At 44.5% G+C, this 26,105-nt stretch overlaps 1 protein-coding gene across 5 annotated transcripts; it reads right to left on the minus strand.

The window, feature by feature from the left end:
• On the minus strand, positions 1 to 25,268 carry LOC132386516 (zinc finger protein 271-like). 5 transcript variants are annotated; one of them, XM_059958803.1, is made up of 5 exons: positions 24,675 to 25,268; positions 22,644 to 22,811; positions 20,716 to 20,826; positions 19,818 to 19,983; positions 8,670 to 10,657 (listed from the first exon to the last, which is right to left on the minus strand). In XM_059958803.1, the coding sequence occupies exon 5, from the start codon at positions 10,242 to 10,244 to the stop codon at positions 8,769 to 8,771; it is 1,476 nt and encodes a 491-aa protein (XP_059814786.1). In that variant the 5' UTR covers positions 10,245 to 10,657; positions 19,818 to 19,983; positions 20,716 to 20,826; positions 22,644 to 22,811; positions 24,675 to 25,268; the 3' UTR covers positions 8,670 to 8,768. The 5 variants fall into 5 exon arrangements, 3 of the variants coding, with proteins under 3 accessions (XP_059814786.1, XP_059814787.1, XP_059814785.1); XR_009509560.1 differs by lacking the exons at positions 8,670 to 10,657; positions 20,716 to 20,826 and adding an exon at positions 1 to 258 and having other exon boundaries at positions 24,675 to 25,259; XM_059958804.1 differs by lacking the exon at positions 20,716 to 20,826 and having other exon boundaries at positions 22,644 to 22,807.
• Positions 25,269 to 26,105: the final 837 nt, after the last annotated feature.

Genomic DNA, 26,105 nt, shown 5'->3' on the forward strand with positions numbered 1-26,105 from the left:
TGCGCTATTCCCATTGGTGCAAATGTCAATCCCTTGTTACCACCAGTCGCAGAGGTGGACAAGTCGATGGGGCGTTACCCCCGCTGAGTTCGCCGCCCGCTCCGGCCACATCACAGCGGAGTAAATGTCCGTTTTTTGATTTATTTCCATTTCCCTCCAAGGGAAGTTGGGGCGTTTGTGAAGCGTCTCCTGCGGCCGGAGTCTGATGTGTCGCCGAGAGGTGGAGACCGCTCGGCCCGTCGGTCTGATGCCAGCTCCCTGGGGAGGGAGAGGAGGGATTTTATTGAAAGGAAAAAGATGGTGTGACAGGGAGCGGACAGAATGTTTGTCCCGGTGGATATCTGTGGAAATGTTTGAGCCCACGGTGGTGGTGAGCAGAGGGATTCACATGGGGGGGGCGGGGAACACCGACAGACGGTTCACCTGCAAGTGGGGCCAATGACGGGGGTAGGAGGTGAGTGGTTGGGGCAACACGGGGCTGCGGAAGATGGACATTTTTTGCACAGAGGATTAAAAAAGTGATTGGAGAGTATTTGTATTAGAGAGTGCAATGAAGTTTCAACAGACTGATCCCTGAAATGGTTGTGTAATCATATAAAGAAAGATCAAATGTGATAACCCTTTCATTTAGAGAATCGAGGACTGAGGGGTGAACACATTGCAATGCACATCATTACTGGTTGAAACAGGGATCCCAGTCTCTGAACAAGGGGGTGGATGCCTATATTTTATAATAAAACCCCTATTGGTTTACCTTTACCTCCTCTCCTAGTTTTATGCTTGCCCTGGTCCTTCACACCCCCTTACCTGCTTAAGATTCAGCCCATTAGCAACAGTCAGCAATTCATTCTTTTTGGCTTTTCGTAATGCCTCAGGGGTTGGCACTTCCAGAAATTTATAAATGTCCATTGCTGCTGATTTCCACACACAAATAAATTAAAAGGGATTTCCCCAATCAAATCAATAATTCATCGATCAATAGCCCCCAAATTTGTTACGAACCATAATGCTTTAGAAACAAGCCAGCAGCAATAGACTACACCTGGAGTCTGGTTTTGATGTTAAATCTGTCTTTATTAGAATCTACTTGTAAAATTGCAACTTAAACAAGATAAACAGAAGTTAACAGTGTTAAGTTTATAAATGTGTGTAAATGTAACTCCCAAACTATTGAGCTTGGGGGAAACAAGGCTTACAGTCTTGAGATGATAAAGTATGAAAGTTCAGTTGAACTACAGATTAGGCGATGAGAGAGAGAGAGAGAGAGAGAGAGAGAGAGAGAGTTATAATCCAGGGTAAATGGCGAGAGAAGGCAAATATGTAGAATTGCACAGGTTCCACGGTGGTAAAACGAGAGAACAGTCGCTGGAGATTTTATCCGTCATCGTTCGAAATACACATACAAATTATCATCGAAAGTGACTTGTCACAAGGGGTATCATCTTCAAGTGAACTACCACACCACAGCCAGGCAAGGGTTAACACATAAGTGGTCTCCACAGGATACCCCAAATCCGATCCACTGTTAAGGATCAAACGAGGTGACAACCACACATTCGATGTACGGCGAATCGATAATTAACCCACCCTTGTGGGCATAGGAAGGTTCCAAACAGTGACCCTTGGCCACTAGTTCCCTGGTTTCGATTCTTCCATTTTTCCTCCTTCGTCTCTGTCTGACTCTGAGTGTCTGTGTCCTCGGTTAAAACTAAACAAGCTGCGAGCGATGTAAACAAGCTGCAAGTCAGACTGAGTCGGCATCCTAATCTCTGTCTCTCTCTCTTAAAATGACAGTCCACAGCAAACAAAACCCAGGGATTCATAATAACAAGTGTTGTTATGAATTCAACACCACCAGTGTGCCAGAGATCCGTGAGTGTCAGGGAACAGGAGTGAGTGCCATTGCTATTACAAAGGAAAACGTTTGAGGCAAACACAGGTTCTTAAAGTGGATAAGTCATCTGAACCAGGTGGACTACATCCCAGAGTCCTGAGAGAGGTTGCTGGAGAGATAACAGATGCATTGGTCATGACACGTCAAGAATCACTTGATTCTGGCATGGTCCCTGAGGACAGGAAGATTGCAAATGCCAATCCACTCTTTGAGAAGGGAGGAGGGCAAAGTAAAGCAAATTATAGTCCAGTTAGCCTAATCTCAGTGGCTGGGAAAGTGTGGAGTCATGATAACAGTTGAGGTTTTGGTGTACTAGACTAATGATATAATGTCAAAGCCAGCTTGGTTCTATACAGGGAAATCTTGCCTGACAAGTCTGTTACAGATCTTCGGGGAAACCATAAGCAGGATGGACAAACGAGAGGCAGTGGATATCATTTACTTGGATTTTCAGAAAGCTTCCGATAAGGTGTCACACATGAAACTGCTTAACAGGATAAATGTCAGAAGTAATACTGGCATGGATAGAGGAATGGCTGACAGCCAAGAGGCAGCGAGTGGGAATAAAAGGGGGCCTTTTCTGGTTGGCCAGCAGTGATTAGTGGTCTTCAGGGGTCAGTATTCGGACCGCTACTTTTCACAGTTTGTCAATGATTTGGATAATGGAACTGATGGCTTTGTGACAAGGTTTGTGGATGATACAAAGGTAGGTGGAGGCGATGGTAGTGCTGACGAAGCAATGCGATTGCAGCAGGACACAAACAAATTTGAAGAACGATCAAGAAAGTGGCAGATGGAATACAATATTGGGAAAAGTACGGTAGTACATTTCGGCAAAAGGAACAATAGTGAACTGTTATGTGATTGGGGAGAAGGTTCAAGCCACAGAAGTACAGAAGGAAACGTGATGATGATGATGATGATGATGATGATGATGTCCTCGACTCAGGACTGACTCGGGGCAGCGTCGGGCATTTCCATGCCTTACAAGGCGCGAATCGGAAGGTTGTGTAGGGAGCTTCTCCTCACATAGACATTTCACAGTATTTTTCTTTATTTTATGAGGTCGAATTGCGAGCTCAACACTCAACCCGGCACGGATGGAAAGCGTACAAGGGAGAGGACCGACTGTATTCAAACCCGGGAACCTCCGTTACGGAGTCCGGCGCTGACGTCACTACGACACCAGGACCTTGGGCAAGACTCCCAGAAGATTAACTTCCGGGTTGAGTCTGTGGTAAAGAAGGCAAATACAATGCTGGCTTTATTTAAAGTGAAGTAGAATATATCAGCAAGGAGATAATGCTGATACTTTACAAGAGACTCCTCAGGCCGCACGTCAGACCATAAGAAATGGGAGCAGGAGTCGGCCATTGGCCCATTGAGTATGTCCCGCCATGCAATAAGATCATGGCTGATCCGTCAGGAAACTCAGCTCCATCTACCTGCCTCTTCCCTATAACCCTTCATTACCTTATTCTGCAAAAACCTATCGAACTCTATCTTAAATATACTTCGTGAGGAAACCTCAACTGCTTCCCTGGACAGAGAAGTCCACAGATTCACCATTCTGTGGGAAAAGCAGTTTCCCCTCATCTCCGTCCTAACTCTTCTCTCCTGAATCTTGAGGCAATGTCCCCGAGTTCTACTCTCATCTACCAATGGAAACAACTTTCCTACTATCTTATCTATCCCTTTCAAAATTCTGGGTATTTCTATAAGATTCCCTCTCATTCTTCTGCACCCCAGAGAGAAAAGTCCCAGGCGACTCAATCCCTCCTCATCCCTGGAATCAAACTGTTTCACCTTCTCTGCATTGCCTCCAAAGCCAGTACTATATATCCTTCCTCGAGTACGGAGACCAGAACTGGACACAGTACTCCAGGTGCGGCCTCACCTGTACCCTGTATAGTGGCAGCATTACCTCCCTGCTCTTGAATTCAATCCCTCTACCAATGAAGGCTAACATTCCGTTAGTTAGAGTATGCGGGACTTCTATCTTAGAAAATGTGTGTTATCATTGGAGAGAGTCCAGTGGATCTTCAAGAAGACGATTTCGGGAATGAAGGGGTTAAGCATGAGAAGCGTTTGCCAGCTTTGGGCCTGTATTCCTGCACTGACTTATGTTTAGTAAATGTGGGTGGAGGGTGTTCAGAAGCTGCAGAAGGCTGTAAATCTCGTCACCTCCATCTTGGGTACGAGACTACAAAGAATCCAGGACATCTTCAGGAAGCGGTATCACAGAAAGGCAGCGTCCATTATAAAGGACCTTCAGCACCCAGGACATGCCCTTTCCTCACTGTTACCATCAGGTAGGAGATACAGAAGCCTGAAGGCGCACACTCAGTGATTCAGGAAAAGCTTCTACCCCTCTGCCATCCGATTCCTGAATGGACTTTGAAAGCTTTGGACACTCTTCAATATACAGTATTTCTGTGTTTACACATTTTAATAAAATATTCATCACACATAATTGATTTACTTGTTGATTATTGTTTTAATTAGTTTATTATTATTATCTATGCCAGAATATGTATTGCATTGAACTGCTGCTGCTGTCAACAAATTTCAAGCCAAATGCCTGTTGTAATAAACCTCATCCTGAATCTTGAATCTCACTGAAACCCACTGAATGTGGAAAAGGTCCGGATAGGGTGGATGAGGAGAGGCCTTTTCCTATGGTGGGGGTAGCCATAACAGAGGGCACAGCCTGAAAGCGGAGGAGCAACCTTTTAGAGCAGTTGAGGAGGATTTTATTTAGTCAGAGAGCAGTGAATCTGTGGAATTCTCTGACACAGACGGCGGTGGGGGCCAGGTCTGTGGGTACATTTCAGGCAAAAGCTAATAGTTTATGGATCAGTCGAGGCATTACAGGATATGCCGAGGAGACAGGTGCATGGGGTTGAGTGAGAACCGGGATCAGCCATGATAGAACGGCGGAGCAGACTCAATAGAGCTGAATGGCCTAATTTTGCTCCTATGTTTTATAGTATTATTCTGCATGTGTCTTACACAGTGAAGATTGACACAAAATACTTGTTACATTCGGCCGCGATTTCTTTGCTCTATTACTAACACGCCAGCATCATCTTCCAGTGGTACAATATCAACTCTTCCCTCTCTTTTACTCTTTGTATATCTGAACAACTTTTGATACCTGATATTATTGGATCACTTACCGTAATTTTTCATCATGTCTCTCCTGTGTGTGTGTGTTTTATTTTTGTTGTCTCCTGTTGGTTATGTAAAAGATTTCCAATCCTCTCACTTCCCACTGTTTTCTTACTATATTACATGACCCTGCTTTTGCTTTTATCAAATACAGGAGAAAATCTGTGGATGCTGGAAATCCAAGTAACACATACACAAAATGCTGGAGGACCTGGGAGGCCAGGCAGCACATATGGGAAATAGCAAACAGTCGACGTTTCGGGCCGAGACCCTTCATCAGGACTGGGAACAAAAAAGATGAGACGTCAGAGGAAGCAAGTGTGGGGGTTGGAGGGGTGGAAGATGTGGTAGGTGATGGGTGAAACTGGGAGAGGGGGAGCAGTGAAGGAAAAATCTTTGGATTTTATTTCCTTAACGATTCTCGAAAGATCAATGCTAATGCCTCCACATCACTTCAGCCACCTCTTTCGGATCTCAGGGGTGTACACTATTTGATCTAGGTGACCTATTTACCTTCAGACCATCTCTGTTTCCCAAAGAACCTTCTCCCGTGTAACGTAACTTTACACATTCTGACCACTGACATCTGGGACTTTCATATTCCTGCCAGTGTCTTCGAGAGATAAGAGTGACGTACAAGACTTATTCAGTTCATCTGCCATCACCTTGCAGCCCCACCCCATTTCTACATCTACAGCATCATTTTTCAGTGGTCCGATATCCACTTCAGCCTCTCTTTTACACTATATGTACCTGAAGAAAAATTTGGTATCCTCTTTAATATTGCAGGCTAGCACATCTATGTATTCCATCTTTTCCTTCTTAATTATTTTAGTTGCATTCTGTTTGTTTTTAAAAGCTTCCCAATTCTCTAACTTCCTAATAATTTTTGCTCTGTGCCCTCTCCTTGGTTCTTACATTGTCTTTGGTTTCTCTTTATCAGCCACGGTTTTCACACTTTACCTTTAGAATACTACTTGCTCTTTGTGATGTGCATATACCCTGTGCCTCCCGAATTGCTTCCAGAAATTCCAGCCATTGCTGTTCTGTTTTCATCCCTGCCCGTGTTCTTTTCAAATCAATTTTGACCAATTCTTCTCTCTTGCTCTCTTTTTAAATCTTGTTATTAATTTTAAACAAACATAAATGAAACGTGAATACAAATTGTTTGGGAGTACATATTTAACAGTTTAAATAGACATTCAGATATATAATAATAAAAATAGATAACCTCCCAAACTCATAACATTGATGAACAAAGAAATAAAAAGAAAAAAAAGACCTCAGAAAAAAAAACACTAACCAACATGGGCCATTCAATAATGTTAAGTACGTATACAGTAGTGCTAATAACTCCGAACCTCCATCCAAATAATTAAATATAATATAAGTAAGGTTTAGGAAAAGACAATTCAACTCATATGAAAATGTTTCATCATTTCCATCGAAATACATCTTTATGTCATCAGGGACGCACCTTCTGAATTCTTCAATTAAAACCAACTCTTTCAAGCTGTTAAAATCATCATACATGATCAGATGTGCACCAGCAGTCAAAACACACAAATTTCTCATAAGCAAATTCTGTATGTCTGGTTCATAGATTTCTTCAAATTTCTAAACTTTTGCCTGTCTGCTTCTGGGACCAACTCGTAAGGTTTGAGCACAGCCTGTTTCACTGGGTCATAATGTGTGGTGCGTGACCATGTGGTTAAGGTGGTGAACTAGCGATCTGAAGGTCATGAGTTCGAGCCTCAGCCGAGGCAGCTTGTGTGTCCTTGAGCAAAGCACTGAACCACACACAGCTCCTGCATATTTATAGCCCAGTGGCGATGATTGGGGCAGCATAAATAAGTAAATAATCAGCTGCTTCAGCTACTGTCAAAGCAGAATAGGCATGCTAAGCCTTCCCTTTAATTACACTTTGTAAGAGAATTTTCTGTCTGTTTTTCTGCCTTTCCAGCCTGAAACTGTCTCTGCCTTTCCAGAGCCTCCATCTTCAATTTTTCTAACTTCTACTGGAGCTCAAGCTCACTAGGTTTACTTTCAGGAAACACCTCCAACTCCTCCACTTTAAACACACCCTCAGATACATAATGCTCAGCTGTTATCCTCTGCATCACTGCCCTCCTCATTGTCAATTTCACCTCAGCAAGTATTAACGTTCTAGCAATACTCAACAACTCAATCCTTCTGGTGTCCTCTAATGCCTGAGAGGTTCACACTTCCAGATATCTATCAACATCCATTGCTGCTGATTTTCCACACACAAATTAATCAAAAGGGATTTCCCCAATGAAATCCATATTAAATCAATCCTTAAATTTGTTCATATCCCAGGTGCAGGCCCCATTTTGTTACAAACCGTAACGCTTTAGAAATGAACCAGCAGCAACAGACTACTCCCAGTGGCCATACATTTTAATTCCATGTCCCATTCCCATTCTGATATGTCTATCCATGGCCTCCTTTACTGTCAAAATTAATCCAAACTCAGGTTGGAGGAACAACACTTTATGTACCGGCTGGGTAGCCTCCAACCTGATGGCATGAACATTGACCTCTAACTTCGATTAATGCTCCTCTTCCCCTTCTTACCCCATCACTGACATATTTAATTGTTTGCCTGTTTTCCATGTCTCTCTGGTGCTTCCCCCCACCTTTCTTTCTCCCGAGGCCTCCTGTCCGATGATTCGTTCCCATCTCCAGCTCTGTATCACTTTCGCCAATCACCTTTCCAGCTCTTAGCTTCATCCCACCACCTTCGGTCTTCTCCTATCATTTTGCATTTCACCCTCCCCCCACCACTTTCAAATCTCTAAGTATCTTTCCTTTCAGTTAGTCCTGACGAAGGGTCTCAGCCTGAAACATTGAAGTTCTTCTCCTTATAGATACTGCCTGGCCTGCTGTTTTCCACCAACATTTTGTGTGTGTTGTTTGAATTTCCAGCATCTGCAATTTCCTCATGAGTGTTACGTTTATAAATATAACTAGCAAACTATTGAGCTCGGGGGAGACAAGGGTTGGAGTCTTGAGATGGTAAAGTATGAAAGTTCAGTTCAACCACAGAATAGGTGATGAGAGAGATATTTGTAATCCAGGGTAAATGTTGAGAGAAGGCAATTATGTCGTATTCCACAGGTTCCATGGTGGTAAAATGAGACCAACAGTCGCTGTAGATTTTATCTGTCATCCTTCTAAATTCACAAACTAATTATCACCCGAAGTGACTTATCATGAGGGGTATCGTCTTCAAATGAATTACCACACCACAGCCAGGCAAGGGTTAACACATAAGTGGTCTCTGCAGGATAAACCAAATCAGATCCACTCCTACGGATCAAATGATGTGACAACCACACATTTGAGTACGGTGAATCGATAATTAGCCCATCCTTGTGGGCAAAGGAAAGTTCCAAACAGTGGCCCTTGGCCACTAGTTCCCTGGTTTCGATTCTTCCATTTTTCCTCCTTCGTCTCCGTCTGACTCTGTGTCTGTGTCCTCGGTTAAAACTAAACAAGCTGCACGCGATGTAAACAAGCTGCAAGTCAGACACATTTGCTCTCTCTCCCTCTCCCTCCCTCCCTCTCTCCCTCCCCACAGCAAACAAAACTTAGGGATTCATAACAATGATCACTCCCCATTCTGAGCTGACAGGTGTGCCAGTAGGTGGGATGACTGAGTGAATCCTTTCCCACATTCTTAGCAGGTGAACGGCCTCTCTCTAGTGTGAACTCGCTGGTGAGCCAGTAGGGTAGATGACAGAGTGAATCCTTTCCCACAGACTGAGCAGGTGAACGGCTTCTCCCCAGTGTGAACTCGCTGATGTACCAGTAGGGTAGATGACTGAGTGAATCCTTTCCCACAGACTGAGCAGGTGAACGGCTTCTCCCCAGTGTGAATTTGCTGATGTACCAGTAGGGTAGATGACTGAGTGAATCCTTTCCCACAGACTGAGCAGGTGAACTGCTTCTCCGCAGTGTGAATTCGCTGATGACTCTTTAGGGTGAATGATCGAGTGAATCCCTTCCCACAGACTGAGCAGGTGAACGGCTTCTCCCCAGTGTGAACTCGCTGATGTACCAGTAGGGTAGATGACAGAGTGAATCCTTTCCCACAGACTGAGCAGGTGAATGGCTTCTCCCCAGTGTGAACTCGCTGATGTACCAGTAGGGTAGATGACTGAGTGAATCCTTTCCCACAGACTGAGCAGGTGAACGGCTTCTCCCCAGTGTGAATTTGCTGATGTACCAGTAGGGTAGATGACTGAGTGAATCCTTTCCCACAGACTGAGCAGGTGAACGGCTTCTCCCCAGTGTGAATTTGCTGATGTACCAGGAGGGTAGATGACAGAGTGAATCCTTTCCCACAGACTGAGCAGGTAAACGGCCTCTCCCCAGTGTGAACTCGCTGGTGACTCCGTAAGTCAGATGACATATTGAATCCTCTCCAACACACTGAGCAGGTGAAAGGCCTCTCCCCAGTGTGAACTCGCTGATGACTCTGTAGGGTGGATAACCGAGTGAATCCTTTCCCACAGACTGAGCAGGTGAATGGCCTCTCTCCAGTGTGAACTCGCTGATGTCTCTGTAGGCTGAATAAATTAGTGAATGTCTGCCCACAGACTGAGCAGGTGAACGGCCTCTCCCCAGTGTGAACTCGCTGATGATTCCATAGGTTGGATAAATGAGTGAAGCTCTTCCCACAGACTGAGCAGGTGAATGGCCTCTCCCCAGTGTGAACTCGCTGATGTCTCTGTAGGTTGGATGACTGAGTGAATCCCTTTCCACACACTGAGCAGGTGAACAGCTTCTCCCCAGTGTGAGCTCGCTGATGTCTTTGTAGGTTGGATGACAGAGTGAATCCTTTCCCACAGACTGAGCAGGGGAATGGCTTCTCCTCAGTGTGAACCCACTGGTGAGCCATTAGGTCAAATGACTGAGTGAATCCCTTCCCACAGAGTGAGCAGGTGAACGGCCTCTCCCCAGTATGAACTCGCTGATGTCTCTGTAGGTTGGATGACTGAGTGAATCCCTTTCCACAGACTGAGCAGGTGAAAGGCTTCTCCCCAGAGTGAACTCGCTGATGTACCAGTAGGGTAGATGACTGAGTGAATCCTTTCCCACAGACTGAGCAGGTGAATGGCTTCTCCCCAGTGTGAACCCGCTGGTGAGCCATTAGGTCAGATGACCGAGTGAATCCTTTCCCAGAAATTCAGCAGATGACCAGCCTCTGCCCGGTGTGGTGTGAACTGATTGGTGTGTTCACAGGTGAGAAGACCGACTGAACCCCTTCTCACACACAGAACAGGTGAATGGCCTTGCCCAGTGTGTGAACCTGCTGATCTAACTTCAATTGTGATAACCGAGTGAATCCATTCCCACTGTCTGAGCAGGTGAAAGGCCTTTCTCCTGTGTAAGTTACAGGTGTGACAGTTGGTCAAATGACCGAGTGAATCCCTCCCCACAGTCTGAGCAGGAAGGATGGTCAATTGGATCCCTTGCTCCACTTGTTAAATATCTAGACAGAGACAACAAAACTGGTGTGCCGTGTTTGAGCTTCCTGGAGACGAATTCCTTCTCAGTTTTAACCTGTAAAAAGATTTACAAAATCCATCAATGGGTGTAGGACAACATTTCAGATGAGATTACTTGAGTTGCCAAGTTTTCATCTGGTATCACACTGTTACAGTGAGGTTAAACACAAGTTGGACAGAGAAATCATCTCCTGACTGGTCAGAGTGCTGGTATCTGGAATGACCATCAATTCCCTGATGCTCTTCCTGTCTCTATAAGAATGGGGCATTTCTGCCATCTCCTGGCTCAGTTTGACTCTTTCCGTTGGTATTATTCCCTGTTCCTGCTGAGCAGCATGGGTTCTTCGCCCCACAGTAACTGAAACACTCTCACACAAATAGTCTTTCTTGACGTGTATTGGAGTGTTATATATTGGAGTATAAATTTTGCTGGACCAAAACTATGCAGTCAGCTTTGACTTGCTATTTGCTATGCATGTACCGAGAATGAAATCTTAGGAATGTAGAAGACAAAGGTGTGTTAATGAGGGGTAGCTGAGAGATGAAGATTAGAATATGATTAAATCAATTGGTAGAAACAATGGTGGCAAGATGTACGTGTAGTACGTGTGATACGCAACTATAGATTGATTACATATGCTAATACAACTGGACAAGTACTATAAAAAATGCTGTGTCCGAGGATCGGGTGGGGGGGGGGGGCAATCAGCGACTAGCTCAATGACTGTCTCAGCTTTGATTTGCAAATTAAAATTTAACCCTTCTTGAAGAATCTTCTGCGTCTCCTGGTCATTTGTGAGGCACGAAAAACCACGACATAATTGGCGTCAGGAACAGGAACGGAAATAGACCCGCAGAAAGGAAACGGCAGATTGTGGATGCTTCCCAGCCCTCTGGGGATCCCCACAAGGCTAACAGAATTAAGGATGCACCCAAACAAAAGGTAAGCGCTTTCTGCGACAATTTGGACTAAGAATTCGGTTGGCTTTGGGGAGGTCTTGGAGTCTCTGAAGTGTGGAACCACTGCCGAAGGGTCTCTCCGGTCCAAAGAATCTGGCAGAGTTGGGGGTTAACAGAGGAGGCTCAGAGGATTGATCAAGAACACTGCAGTGAGGGTAAGTACAAATAATTTAATAAGACGTTAAGAAAAAGTCCACGTGGTGTTGGTAGATCACTGTAGGTATCGCTTCGTACGAAACGAAGGGCTGAACGGGCAGGGAAAGGAAATTAGACTAGGCGTAGAATTAGAGTAAATTTAGTAAAGAAAAAGTCCATGTGGTGTTAGACAAGGCGTAGAATTAAAGTAAATAATATTATCCAGTAAACAAACTGTGAATCTCTGAAATACCTTAAAAAGAGAGAATAACCTGACAGGTAAAGGAATGGCAGTAGAGATTCTGAGCAAAAAATTCCTGTTAATTAAATATGAGATCACAAAAACTTCAGAAAAATGGGGAAAAGAACCAAAAACCTGGCCACAAAGTGGCCAAGGGAAGGAAAGTTTGATGTAAGCTTGTGCAAAGATATGGAGGGACTAATTAAAAAATTACAAACCAAAAGATAAATCTAAGCAAAGAGGACAAAAAAGAGAACGAGAAATGGAAGTGCAAAAACTCTTCAGAATGGAGGGGGAAAGGCTGAGGGGGACAGGCAGAATATTGATTACAAGCGAGGAAGACACTAAGGTGCCGGAGAAACACCAGAGAGAGAGGAGGGTACGGTGAGAAGCTGGCTTCAGCTCCGCACCCGGATGCGAAAGAAACAGAAAAGCCCCCTCCCTATAATGCGGAAGGAACCCCTAAGCAGTGCCCCCTGCTGACGAGAATGGTAAACATGCAGGAAGAAGTACAGGTTTGGGATAATGAGGAGGAAAAAAAAACAATACGAGAAGGAAAAAGCGGCGATATGGAAAGCGATACAGGCAGAAAGGATAAAGATAGAACAGGTACAGAGAGAAATGGGAGAAGAGATTGAACGGATGAAATACTTGAGAGAGGAAAAGGAGAATGAGGAGTATCGGTTATTCTATAGAAATAAACAGACTAGAAAAGAAAGTAGCTCATCAGAACAGGAAGAAAAAGAAGGTGACTCATTGGAGGAGCAAGAGTTAAGTAGAGAGAGAGAGGATGCGAGAATTTGGGGGAAGAGGGAGGAGGCATAAGCCTAGAAGGGGAGATGGAGGCGGTAGAGGAACAACTTGCAGAAGTAGAGAGAGAGCTAGATAAGTTACTCAGAGGGGATTGTCAGGAGAGATGCGAAAAATACTCTAGGGGCCAACCAAGTATAGAATCAAGACAGAAAGGAAGGACTCCACAGGGAGACCAAGGGAAGAAGAGGACCCCAGAGACATTTGTGTGGGAGGCAGTAAAGACATACCCTGAGACAGATGGGGAGTCAGGCGAGGAGGAGAGCCAGGTCAGGTGGGAAGAAGGAGGAAGAATGATGCCTTTGTTAGTTAAAGGATCAGGACAAGTGCAGTATATCCCTTTGGGATCCCAGGACCTAGAAGGGCTGAAAACCACTCTGCCCAATCTACATGAAGGAGCAGGGAAATGGATTAGAGCCTTTGAAGAAGAAACAGCAGGACGATTATTGGCTATGGGAGATTTGAAGGCACTGTTGATAAGGTTGATGGGAACCTCCAAATTTAACAAACTAATGGAAATGGCTGGCATAGTAAACTCGAACGACCCAAGAACTGATGGAGATGGGTTTGAAAGAGTGAGGCAGAGGGTATGGCAGGCTTTACCCACCCAAACTGGACCCCAAATCCTTAAAAGGGGATCCATTGGGAGACACTGAAAACCCAGCAGCCTACGTCCAAAACCAGTTGAAAATGTGAAGACTGGAGACTGAACAAGAGGTGGAGAATAGCTTATTTATGACCTCACTGTTCCGACATAACATTTTGGATGCAATGCCTCGACAAGTAAAATCCAAACTGGAGGAAGTGGTTGGGCTGACGTCAATGACCCCACAAGTATTTAGAGACCACATAGTCCATGCGGTTGAGAAATACCGGAAAGACAAACGAAGGTTGGCTGAGCAGCAGGAAGAGGTGCAAAGAATGTTAATACAAATGCAGCTTGAAGAACTCAAAAAGAAGGAAAAAGAGAAAAACAAAAAGTTGCTGCCAGCAACCACCGGTTCGAGGACAGCCATCGAACTGGACAAAGCACTGCTATATGGAGGGACCGATCATACTGTAAGACAAGGGCTGGAAAACCACATGCCAATAATCATCTTTGGAGGAGCATTCCCACAAATGCCCTATCAGGAACAGACTAAATTCAAGCAGCCCAGACAGGACTGGAAGTCCCAAGGAGGGGGGCAGAGGAGCTATGGGCCGAGGGGACCAGTGAAGAGACAGGGGGAAAGAGAGGTAGAGAGATTGTGCTGGGTATGCAATCAGCCAGGTCACATGAGAAGAGATTGTCTGTTTACACCATGGCCTGTCACACACCAGCAGGAACTGATAAGGGAACTAAAGTTTAGTCAAGGACAAGCCCCCACAGGCCCAAGCGGACCTGCGAACCCCTATGCGAGGTATTAGGGGTGCCCCGAGATCTTGAGTGGGAAGGGACATTACCCAATGATAAGGGAGGCAGATGAGGAACCCATTGTTCAGGTTATGTTAGAAGGACAACTGACACCAATGATGATAGATACTGGAGCCACGTACACTTGTGTACAGCCACAGTCTGCCCTTCACCTTCCCATGTCAGGAAAGTTTATTAAGACGGTAGGGTTCTCGGGGAAAACACAGTTGACACAGTGCATGGCTCCAGTGCGGTTGAGAATGGGAAATAAAGAAATTGTTTTGCCGGTGCCAGTATTTAAAGGAACTCCAATTAATTTGTTAGGCAGAGATGCCTTATTGAAATTGGAATTAAAATTAGATTGTACTAGAAATGGGCTGAGTGAGGAAAGAGCAGGGGCTCAATTGATAGTGCGAGAAGACAAGAAGGCTAATGTCTTTTGGATAGGAGACATCACAGATCAGATTCAGGAAACCTGGGAGAAATGGAAAAAGGGCGCCCAAATCTGAGCTACATTGTACAGTGATTTTTGACAAGACTCAGAACAGGGAGTTCGAGGAGAGATGGCAACTGGAGGCATCTACCCAACAGCACCTGGAAGGGGAGGCTGTGATAATTGGAAAGCAAGGGGCAGCTTTACAAGTTAAGTGGAACACCTTATTAGAAAAATGGTACAGGATACCGGAGGCTGTGCCCCACATAACGTTGTTGGTAAACAAGGGATATCAGTCTAAAGACTTAGGACCCTTAGTTAAGAGTGCTGAAACCGTAACAGTGTGGAGGAAAATCACGCCCGAGGTGTGGGTATCAGAAGACGACAATTGCATTAAAATAATGGTAAGTGTAGTTATGGTAGGGACAGTGAGAGAGGTCGAAATAACTCCCCAACCAGACCTGCCCTTGCTGGGAAAGGATACAGGCCAGCAGAAAGATAAAAGGTTCTATGAGTTGCCGTCTATTCTGTGGTCACAGCCTGACAAGGACGTAGGGAAAATAAAAACAGCTCGTCCGGTGGAAATAAGGCTGAAAAAAGGAACAATTCCACCCAGGAGACCACAATACCCACTAAGTCCAGAAGCAGAAGAGGGAATAGCATCGACAGTGCAGGGATTGCTTGAAATAGGGGTGCTTAAAAGAACAAACAGACCATGTAATACCCCGTTGCTGCCGGTCATAAAAGCAGATAAATCTAAGTGGAGATTGGTGCATGATTTGCGAGCGGTAAATGATGTGGTAGAGGACTGGCCAGCGGTAGTCCCCAACCCACACACGCTTTTGACTAATGTCCTACCAGAAGCAAGTTACTTTTCAGTGATTGATTTGTGTTCGGCTTTCTTCAGCATTCCTCTAGCCGACCAGTGTCAGTATCTGTTTGCATTTACTTACAGAGGTGCTCAGTATACCTATACCAGAATGCCGCAAGGATTTAAACATTCACCACACGTTTTTAATCAGGTGTTGAAGGCAGACCTAGAGGGCATGCCATTGGAAAGTACATTGTTACGGTATGTGGATGACCTGTTGATTTGCTCCCACAGTAAGGAACAGTGTGAGCAGGACACTATAACTCTGTTAGAGAAGCTGGCATACGGAGGACATAAAGTATCCAAAAAGAAACTGCAATTTTGCACGCAGCGAGTGGAGTACCTAGGCAGGGTAATATCCAAGGGAGTGAAGGTGAGAGCACCAGATCAGATTGAGGCAATAACTAAGGCCCCCAAACCCCAGACTGTAGGGCAGATGATGACGTTTTTGGGAATGGCAGGGTACAGCTCAGATTGGACAGGAGAATACGCTGAGATTGTGGCACCTTTGGGAAAGATAATGAAAGAAGCAGGACATACAAATTTGAAGAATGGCTTACAGTGGATTGGAGAGGCGGAGATAGCTTTCAATACTATTAAGCAGGAATTGCTGTCAGCACCAGCATTAGCTTTGCCTGACTATGAGAAGGTTTTTCATTTGTATGTATCCAACCGACAGGAGGGTTATGTCACAGCGGTTCTAACACAAGAGACAGGCACAGGAAAAGCAAAACAGCCGATAGCAGACTACAGTACGAGACTAGATGAGGTGGCTCAGGGGTATCCACCCTGTTATCAGGGATTGGCGGCGCTGTACTATGCATACGAAAAGGCGTCACCTGTCACCCTGGGCTATCCTGTGACTCTGTCCACACACCACAAAGTAGCAGAATTGTTGGAAAGTGGGAAATTTGTGCTAACGCCAGCCAGGATAGCAGCGGATCAGATGCTATTGACATTTCCTGACATATCAATACAGAGATGCACTACCAGTAATATAGCCGATTTTGGCCCTTTGGACTATGAAGGCGAATCCCATGATTGTGTAGGGAAGACGATGGCATTTGCCAAATTGAGTGCAGATTGACGGTCAGAACCTCTAGAGGATGCAGATAAAAAAGTTCTGTTCATAGATGGCTCTTGTTATAGGGATTATGATGGAAATCATGCAGTGTTCTCGGTAGTACAGCAGGATCAGTCGAGGTATAAGATTATTAGGATGGAGTCCTGTCTCCAACCGTGTTCCGCCCAACTAGCGGAAATCAAAGCCCTGACAGCTGCGTGTGAAATGATGGAAGGTGAGAAAGTAGACATCTATACTGATTCGGCATATGCTCATGGAGTTTGGCATTTGTTCGGGGCAGTGCGGAAGCAGAGAGGTTTTAAAAAAAGTAGCGGAGATCACATACAACATTGTCAGCAAATTCTAGACTTAATAAAAGCTATAATGAAACCTAAAGCATTGGCTATAGTAAAATGCCAGGCACATAAAAAGGGAAATGATGTAATTACAAAGGGAAATCAAGCTGTGGACGAGGCAGCCAGAAAGGCATCTGGATGTACATCAGCTGTCATTGCCTCCCAGGTAAGCCTAACTCCAGAACCTGAGGTAGAGGACCTAATTGAAATACAAGGTAAGGCAACTTTGGCAGAACAGACAATGTGGAGAAAAAGGGGGGCCAAGCAGAACCCAGAAGGCTTGTGGAGCACGGAAGACGGTTTGTTGGTAGTGCCCACCCCTCTACTGACGATTCTGATTTCAGAAGCGCATGGGATTGACCATTGTGCACGGGGGGATAAAGAAAATAAAGGATGGTTTTTGGTTACCTTATTTACAGGCTTCAGCGGACTTTGTCTTGTCACAGTGCGAGGTATGTGCACAGAATAATGTTCAGAAGAGAATTACAACCCCAATAGGTCACACTCCTATACCTGAGGGACCATTTAAACATCTAGTGATCGATTACGTAGATATGATAAAGACAGTGAGAGGGAAAAGATACATGCTGGTAGTAATCGATCGATTTAGCAGATGGGTGGAGGCGGTACCTTCAAGAGATCAAGGGGCAAATACAGTGGTAACATTTCTGACAAATGAAGCGATCCCAAGATTTGGAATACCTACAGAAGTTAGCTCAGACAATGGTTCAGCTTTTATCCAGAAAGTGGTCAAATTGGTACTACAGGCGCTGAGGAAAAAGCAAAGATTTGGATGTGTATACCACCCTCAGTCACAGGGCATGGTAGAGAGAATTAATGGAACCCTGAAAGCCAAACTAAATAAAATTTGTGCAGACACTAAACTTAATTGGGTTGATGCTTTACCGTTAGCATTGATGTGTTACCGCATGCAAACTAATCGAATGACATGCCTGACACCGCATGAGGTGCTCACTGACAAGCTATCATACCTGTGACAGGGGTCAGCAAAAATGTTGAATGGATAAACTATATATACTATAATCAGCAGAGATTCATCAACTACACCGATGATGCACTGGAGGCCTTAGGGCAACAGCTAGATGCAACTAGCAGGATGGCGTGGCAAAACAGACAGGTACTGGATTGGCTTTTGGCAGAAAAAGGGGGTGTGTGCGTAATGTTTGGAGAAGAATGCTGCACTTTCATACCGAACAATACTAGCCCAGAAGGGTCTTTCACCAGAGCAATGAATAAATTAAAGAATCTGCGGTCGGAGGTCAAACATAATGCAGGATTTGGACATCAGTTCTTTGGTTGGTTGGAAAGTAGACTCGGAGCATGGGGAGCATGACTGACTAAAATTGCAATAACTGTCAGTATTATATTGTTGAGCTGTGCGCTTGTGCTGTGCTGTTTTCTTCCTTGTCTCAAATCTCTTGTAGTGCGTGCTGCAACCAAACAATTTCCGATGCTCGTGGCAATTACTGAAGCAAGCTTAGTGGAGAAAGAATCACCGAAAATGTATCGTTACAGCCTACAACACCTGCAGGATGAACATTAGCAAAACGACAGTGGGGGAGTAGATTGTAAGGGCTTCTGAGTCTTTTTCCCTGTCTCAGGTACAGAGGGACAGGTTTTTGGCTCAGCGGCCCAGGGTAGCAGGGAGAGAATACTTTGAGGTCTTGGTGCAGAAAATTATAGTTTACCCGAGATTTGGGAATAAATGCTTGAGTTTATTGAGGCTTTTGTGCGCGGACTCTTAGTCTTCTTTCTCTGTGTGAAACCCTCTGGGTCTCAAAGGGGGGATATATTGGAGTATTGGAGTATAAAAATATTATGGAGTATAAAACTTGTATATTTTGCTGTGTACCTAGTCAGTTTGCTATGCTCGTACTCAATTTAGTAAAATGAAGTCTTAGGAATGTAGAAGACAACGGTGTGTTAATGAGAGGTAGCTAAAGAAATGTAGATTAGAACATTGCTCAGTTCTGAGTTTATTATTTGCTGTGCATGTACTCAATTTGGTAGGAGACTGAAGTCTTAGGAATGTAGAAGACAATGGTATGTTAATGAGAGGTAGCTAAGAGATGTAGATTAGAACATGATTAAGCCAATTTATAGGAACAATAGGGACATGATGTACGTGTAGTACGTGTAATACACAACTATAGATTGATTACATATGCTAATACAACTGGACAAATACTATAAAAAATGCTGTGTCCAGAGATCGGTGGGCAATCAGCGACTAGCTCAATGACTGTCTCAGCCTTGATTATCAAATTAAATTTTAACCCTTCTTGAAGAATCTCCTGGTCATTTGTAAGGCAAGAGAAACCACAACATAATTACCCCACAGATAGTAAGGGATAAAATTGGTCCTATTGAAGATCAGAGTTGTCGGCTATTTATGGAACCAAAAGAAATGGGGGGAGATCTTAAATGTTTTTTTACTAAGGAAACTTGCATGGAGTTAATGGAAATAAGGCAAACAATTCGTGAGGTCATGGAACCTTTTCAGATAGAAGAGGAGCTTGCTATCTTGAGGCAAGTCAGAGTAGATAAATCTCCAGGACCTGACAAGGTATTTTCTCGGACTTTGAAGGAGTGCAGAGAAGGTTTATGAGGATGTTGACAGGACTTGAGAACTGAGTTACAGAGAAAGGTTGAACAGGTTAGGACTTTATTCCTTGGAGCATAGAAGAATGAGCGGAGACTTCATAGAGGTATATAAAATTATGATGGGTATAGATAGAGTGAATGCAAGCAGGCTTTATCCACTGAGGCTAGGGGAGAAAAAACAGAGGACGTGGGTTAAGGGTGAAGGACAATAAGTTTAAAGGGAACATTGGGAGGGCTTCTTCACAACTGGTTCTGACAGAGGCATAACTGGTTCTACTGGGCACATTCAGTCTCACTCCCAACCAGTGTTTGAGTAAATGAGACTCACCAAACTTTCTCCTGACTGAATCACTGGAATCTCCAAGTCAGATGGGTTCTCTACAGTCGGTGCTCTCAGTCCTCGGGCTGGTTCACGTTGCTGTTCCCACGTCTTCAGTCGTGGTTTGCTTCCAGTTACGGTTTTTCTTCCAATAAATCTCTCACCACAGGTCTAACTTTAACCAGAGAGATAATGAAGCACATTAACAATAAAAAGGAGAACCAAACATTTCTGCTTAATGTTACTCTGAACAACACTCACTGACTGTTAAACACTGAAGGCAGATTTAATGATCTCTGTGAACCATCTTTCATTGTCCCTCACATGTCACAGAATGATATGGGATAAGAAGGAGCCATCATTCAATCATGGTAAGACATACGACACAGGAACAGGTGATTCAATCCATCTGGTCTGCCCACCATTTAACCACAACTGATTTTTATTCCAACAACATATTCCTGTCTTCCTCCAGTAACACTGAAGCTACTTAGCAATCATGAATATATTAATCTTTGTCATAAATATACCCAAATGGCATCCTCAACCAACCTCTACGGCAAAAAATTCCACAGATCAGACATCTTTTAGCCAAAAAATTTTTCTTATCTCAGTTTTAAAGAGAAGTATCTTTATTCTGAGACTGTGCTGTCAGATCACAGACTCTGTCTAATGGAAACCTCCCCTCCCTTTCCAGTGTATACAGGCTTTTCAGCATTCGGTAGGTTTTCTTAACCATACATCCCTCCACTACCACCACCGTCCCTCTGAACTCCATTGCGCACAGGCCCAGACCCATCAAATGCTCCTCATACATAAAGCCGATCATTCCTGAGATTGTTCATGTAAACCTCATTAGCAACAACTGTACTGAACACATTTCCAGCAATAACAGACAAACTGGTACCAGATAATTGACAGGGAAAAGTTGTGCTTTCTTTACTGATGTACTATCACAGGACGAGTCATTTCCATTTCCAGGTTAAATCAGGTCCATTTCAGGAAGTACAAATCAGTCCTGGGTAAATGTAATAAAAAGAAACTGGAATTACCAGAAACACTCAGCGGGTAAGGAACAGCTGTGGGATCTACAATTCAGGTTAATAACGTTTCATCAGAATGACTTCAAACATTTTCAGATTTTAGTGCAGATCTCCAGCAACTTGAAATTCTGCTTGATTTCCACCAATTTTACTTGGATCAAAAACTGATATCCCAGGACCCAATCTCACAGAGTCACACAGCTGAATCTGCCACTCACCGACCCTGAGAGTCTCTTGGACTCGAGTCCCGTGCTTAGTGACGATTCCTGGGGTTACACCCATTGCTACTGGTCATCTATGTCAATAATTTAGTTGAGAAAGTACAGGGTATGGGTAGAGAGTTTGCAGCAAGTTCAAACAAATACTGTTTTTGAAAGACAGTCAGTATAAACACTCCCCTCTCTTTCCCTCTCCCCACTCAGAACTGACCAAAAGCGACTTCAGAAGATGCAAGAGTAACCACTGTGAGGGAATGGGAGTGGTTTCAATGGGCCGGGCTGCTGGAAGCACATTACCAGACCTGGAGTGATTGTAACTGGGTCTGACAGAGGCATAACTGGTTCTTCAGGGCACATTCTCCAACTCCAACTATTTCCTACCTTCCTTTGTACAGGTATGTAATGTCAATGTGTGTTATGTGGTAAACACTTGTGAGAAGGGATACTCTGTGGAAATCACTGTCGGTAATACTTTGTGTGTTGGATCTGGATTGGGAGTACCTTGCGGAATCTACCTGTGTGTCAACCCCTGCCTGGGTGGTCATTCCCTTTGCAGACAGTACTCCTGTGATAAGCTACTTTTAGTGATAATACATATGTGGATTTAGAACAACGACGGATAAGACCTACGGCGACTGTTTTCCTGTTTTACCACTGTGGAGTTTATGGAATTCAACGTAATTGCCTTCTCCCGACATTCACCTTCGATTACCAATATCTCTCTCTCGTCATTGATTCTGTGTATGAACTGAACTTTCATACTTCACCATCTCAAGACTTAAAGCTTGGTATTCCCTGAGCTCATTGGTTTGGGAGTTATATTTACACTTATGTGTACTCGTAACACCTTTAACTTTTGGTTATTGTGCTTAATTTGTTATATAATAAGTAGATACAAATAAAGACAGTGGTTTTAACATCAAAGAAGGTAAAAGGGTTAACACTTCATTAAAAAAATAGCAGCCTGTTTTTCTGACAGAAACTGCTGATGATCAACCAATGTGCTAAGCCTTGCTGAGCCATATTTCTTCTTGAGGGTAGCTAGCCAGGGTTTCAGGATGCTTATCTCCTTGTGCAATCATGTGTAGAGATAGGACAGCTTCAGTCTGTTCTGTGTGTGCAAGCCATTATGACTGTTTTGTAATTTGTCTTTAGGGGCTGTCATGCAGTAAGTAGCTTTGGCTCCAGCCTGTCTTGGGTGGGGAGTATCTGGATGGATATATCTGGGGTGTAAGGGGAATTGTTGGTCAGTTAGTGGATTGGGTGGGAACAGTCATCGAATGTTCCTGTTTGAGCGAGTAACTGAGTAAGCCCCGGGTACTTGGAATAAAGACTTTGTAATTATATGGTATCTGAGAGACTTTCACCGGATTCGATTTCCACAGATTGGGAGTGGTTTTAAAGGGCTGGGCTGCTGGAAGCACTGTACCAGACCTGCAGTGATTACAACTGGGTCTGACAGAGGCATAACTGGTTCTTCTGGGCACATTCAGTTTCACTCCAGCTATCTCCTACCTTCCCTTGTACAGGTATGTAATATCTAAAGGACCAGTGTTTGAGTAAATGAGACTCACCAAACTTTCTCCGGACTGAATCACTGGAATCTCCGAGTCAGATGGGTTCTCTCCAGTCGGTGCTCTCAGTCCTCGGGCTGGTTCACTTGTTGCTGTTCCCACGTCTTCAGTCGTGGTTTGCCTCCAGATGGGGTTTTTCTTCCAATAAACCTCGCACGGCAGGTCTAACTTTAACCAGAGAGACAATGAAGCACAATAACAATAAAAAGGAGAACCAAACATTTCTGCTTAATGTTACTAAGAACAAACCTCACTGAAATGTAAACATTGAAGGCAATACAGTAATGATCTCAGTGAACAATCGGTTATTGTCCCTCACATGACACAAAACGATATGGGATCAGAAGGAGCCATCATTCAGTCATGGTAAGACATAAGGAACAGAATTAGGTGATTTGATCCATCTGATCTGCTCCATCACTCAACCATGGTTGATTTTTATTCCAACACCATATTCTTGCCTTCCTCCTGTAACCCTGTAGCTACTTAGCAATCTTGAATATATTAATCTCCGTCATAAATATACCCAAAAGGCTGCCTCAGGCAAACTCTGTGGCAACAAATTCTACACTTCAGACACGTTTTGGCAAAAAAAAGTTTCTCAAATGAATTTTAACGGGAAGCATCTTTATTCTGAGACCGTGCTGTCAGATCACAGACGCTGTCTAATGGAAACATCCTCTCCGTGTCTACTGTATCCAGAGTTTTCAGCATTCGGTAGGTTTACTTAACCATACATCCCCCCACCACCCCCACCGTCCCTCTGAACTCCACCCCCACCATCTCTCTGAACTCCAGGTCCAGAACCATCAAATGCTCCTCATACATAACGCGGATCATTCCTGAGATTATTCATGTGAACCTCATTAGCAACAACTGTACTGAACACATTTCCAGGAATAACAGACAAACTGGTACCAGGATAATTGACAGGGAAAAGTTGTGCTTCCTTTACTGATCTACTATCACAGATGAGTGATTTCCATTTCCAGGTTAAATCAGGTCAATTTCAGGAAATAAAAATCAGTCCAGGGTGAATGTAATAAAAAGAAAGTGGAATTACCAGAAACACTCAGCGGGTAAGGAACAGCTGCGGGGAGAGGAACAAACTTTACAATTCAGGTTCATGACGTTTCGTCAGGATGACTTCAAACATTTAGTTTTTAGTGCAGATCTCCAGCAACTTGAGATTCTGCCTGATTTCCAGCGAATGACAGACTGGTGACAGTGAGGGGTGGGGAAATTTCCAAACACAGTTTGAACGCCAGACTCACGGGTCTAATCCTACTGTTGTAAACATGAAAAAGCCGTTCCGGAGACGTCAGAACACACCAGAGCTACTGAATTAATGATACATACTACTGTATAAAAGATTCAAAAATCACAAAGTTAGAATAAACAACAAGAACTTTGTCATATATACTTTGACTCTCACCAAATTTTTATCAACACACCATAGAAAGATTCCCATACGGACACCTCACGCTCTGCATGGTAACTGCTCTGCCCGTGACTGTGAGAAACGGCAGCGACCTTTGGATACAGATCAGCACATCACAGAAACCATTCTCACCCCGAGACTTCACGGTCCCTCGGTAAAGCAGGCAGTGAAATCAAAGATCCCCACAACCTAGGACGTTCTCCTTTCTCACCCACCCCAGTCCGGGAGAAGACACAACAGCCATAAAACTCCAGGACAAACGCGAGGAGCCTCAGGAAGCGAGTCTGGTTCGGGAAAGTTAATGGGACTCCGTGGCCAAAATCACACCACGTGATCTGGCATCACAAAGCGGAGGGCGGAGCGAATCTGCGGCACACAGCCTCACGTGACCTGTCGGCGGGACTTCCATTTCAATTCTGCGGAAACAGACAGCCTGGGCTCCTGGTTTGGATCGTTCAATGCAGATTAAGTGGAGTCGACACATTTCTGACGAGCCCGGATAGTTGGGAAACAAATGAGTTCCTGGCCCTCAGTTCGGGGCTCACGGCCAACATCGGATCTCCCCGCTCGGGATCGGTCTCAATACTCACCGATGGGAAAGTGATATCTTCGGCCCGCAGACAGTGATCCCGACGGAAGAGACGAAAGTCTTTCCCGAACACACCACCGACCCACTTCAGCTCTGAGCGGAGAGGATAACACCGTCCACCCGGAGACTGTGAACATGCGCGAAGAGATTGTTACATCATCGGGAGGCGGGGCCTCGGAAACAGACGCGCAGATGCTGCCCACCTGCGGTTAAATGGGAGGGGCAAACGGGATCACGTGTCAGGATTGGTGACACCGCCCCCACCCAGGCCCCCATCCAGCTACTCATTCGTCTGTGGAAAGAAGCAAACTTGCCGCTCACATCTCCTCTCACCTTAAATGTATTAGACATTTCAAACCCCAGGAAAAATATATCGTCTGTCCACTCTATCTATTCCTCTCGTAATCTTATAAACGTCCATCCACTCTCACCCCAGCCTGCGCCGCTCTGGAGAAAACAACACAAGTTTGTCCAACCTCTCGTTATAGCTCATGCCCTCTAATCCAGGCAGTGTCCTGGTAAACCTCTTCTGCGCCCTCTCCAAAGCCCCGACATCCTTCCGAGAATGGGGGCGACCAGTACTGTATGAAACACTCCAGATGTGGTCTAACTAGTTCTATAAAACTGTGTTACGAGCTGTAACGTTTTAGAAACGAACCAGCAGCAATAGAGTTCACACTGGAGTCTGGTTTTGATGTTAAATCCATTGTCTTTAGTAGTATCGACTTATAGTATAGTAACAACGAAATAAAGGAAAGTTACCAGTGTTAAGTGTATATATGTGTAAATATAATTCCCAGACTATCGAACGTGAGGGAACAAAGCTTAGAGTCTTGAGATGGTAAATTAGGAAAGTTCAGTAATCCAAGGAATAACTGACGGGAGAGAGATATTTGTAATCCAGGGTGAAACGTAGAGAAAAGGCCGTTACTTCAAAATAACCGTCGACGAAGTTTTTATCCGTTGAATCCGTCCACAGACGAGTTATCAGCGAAAGTGACCTGTCACAGGAATACCGTCTTCCAGGGGTTACCACACAACATACCCAGGCAAAGGTTAACACAAAATATTCCAAACCCCACTCCTATGGATTATACGAAGTGACAGCCACACACATTCGTTGTGTTTCCGTGTACCGATGATCAACCCACTCTTGTGGGCATAGGAGAGTTCCAAGCCTCAGCTGCGACTAACTGAAACGATCAGCTTTTCCAGTCTCTCTCTCTCACTCTCTTTAGACTGGCCGACTGCCTGTCTGCAGATCTCTCTCTCTCTCTTTCATGGTTCAGTCCACAGTCAGCGCTGTCAGCCTGTGTCTGACGTCATAGTCCCGCCTCCTCACGCCGGCGCTCTTAAAGAAACAGTCACAGTACGACCGCAGGCTCGTAACAGCCGCAACACAACTTCCCGACCTTTGAACTCAATGTTTCAA

This window comes from Hypanus sabinus, unplaced genomic scaffold (assembly GCF_030144855.1).
Source record: "Hypanus sabinus isolate sHypSab1 unplaced genomic scaffold, sHypSab1.hap1 scaffold_1187, whole genome shotgun sequence".
Lineage (NCBI taxonomy): Eukaryota > Metazoa > Chordata > Chondrichthyes > Myliobatiformes > Dasyatidae > Hypanus > Hypanus sabinus.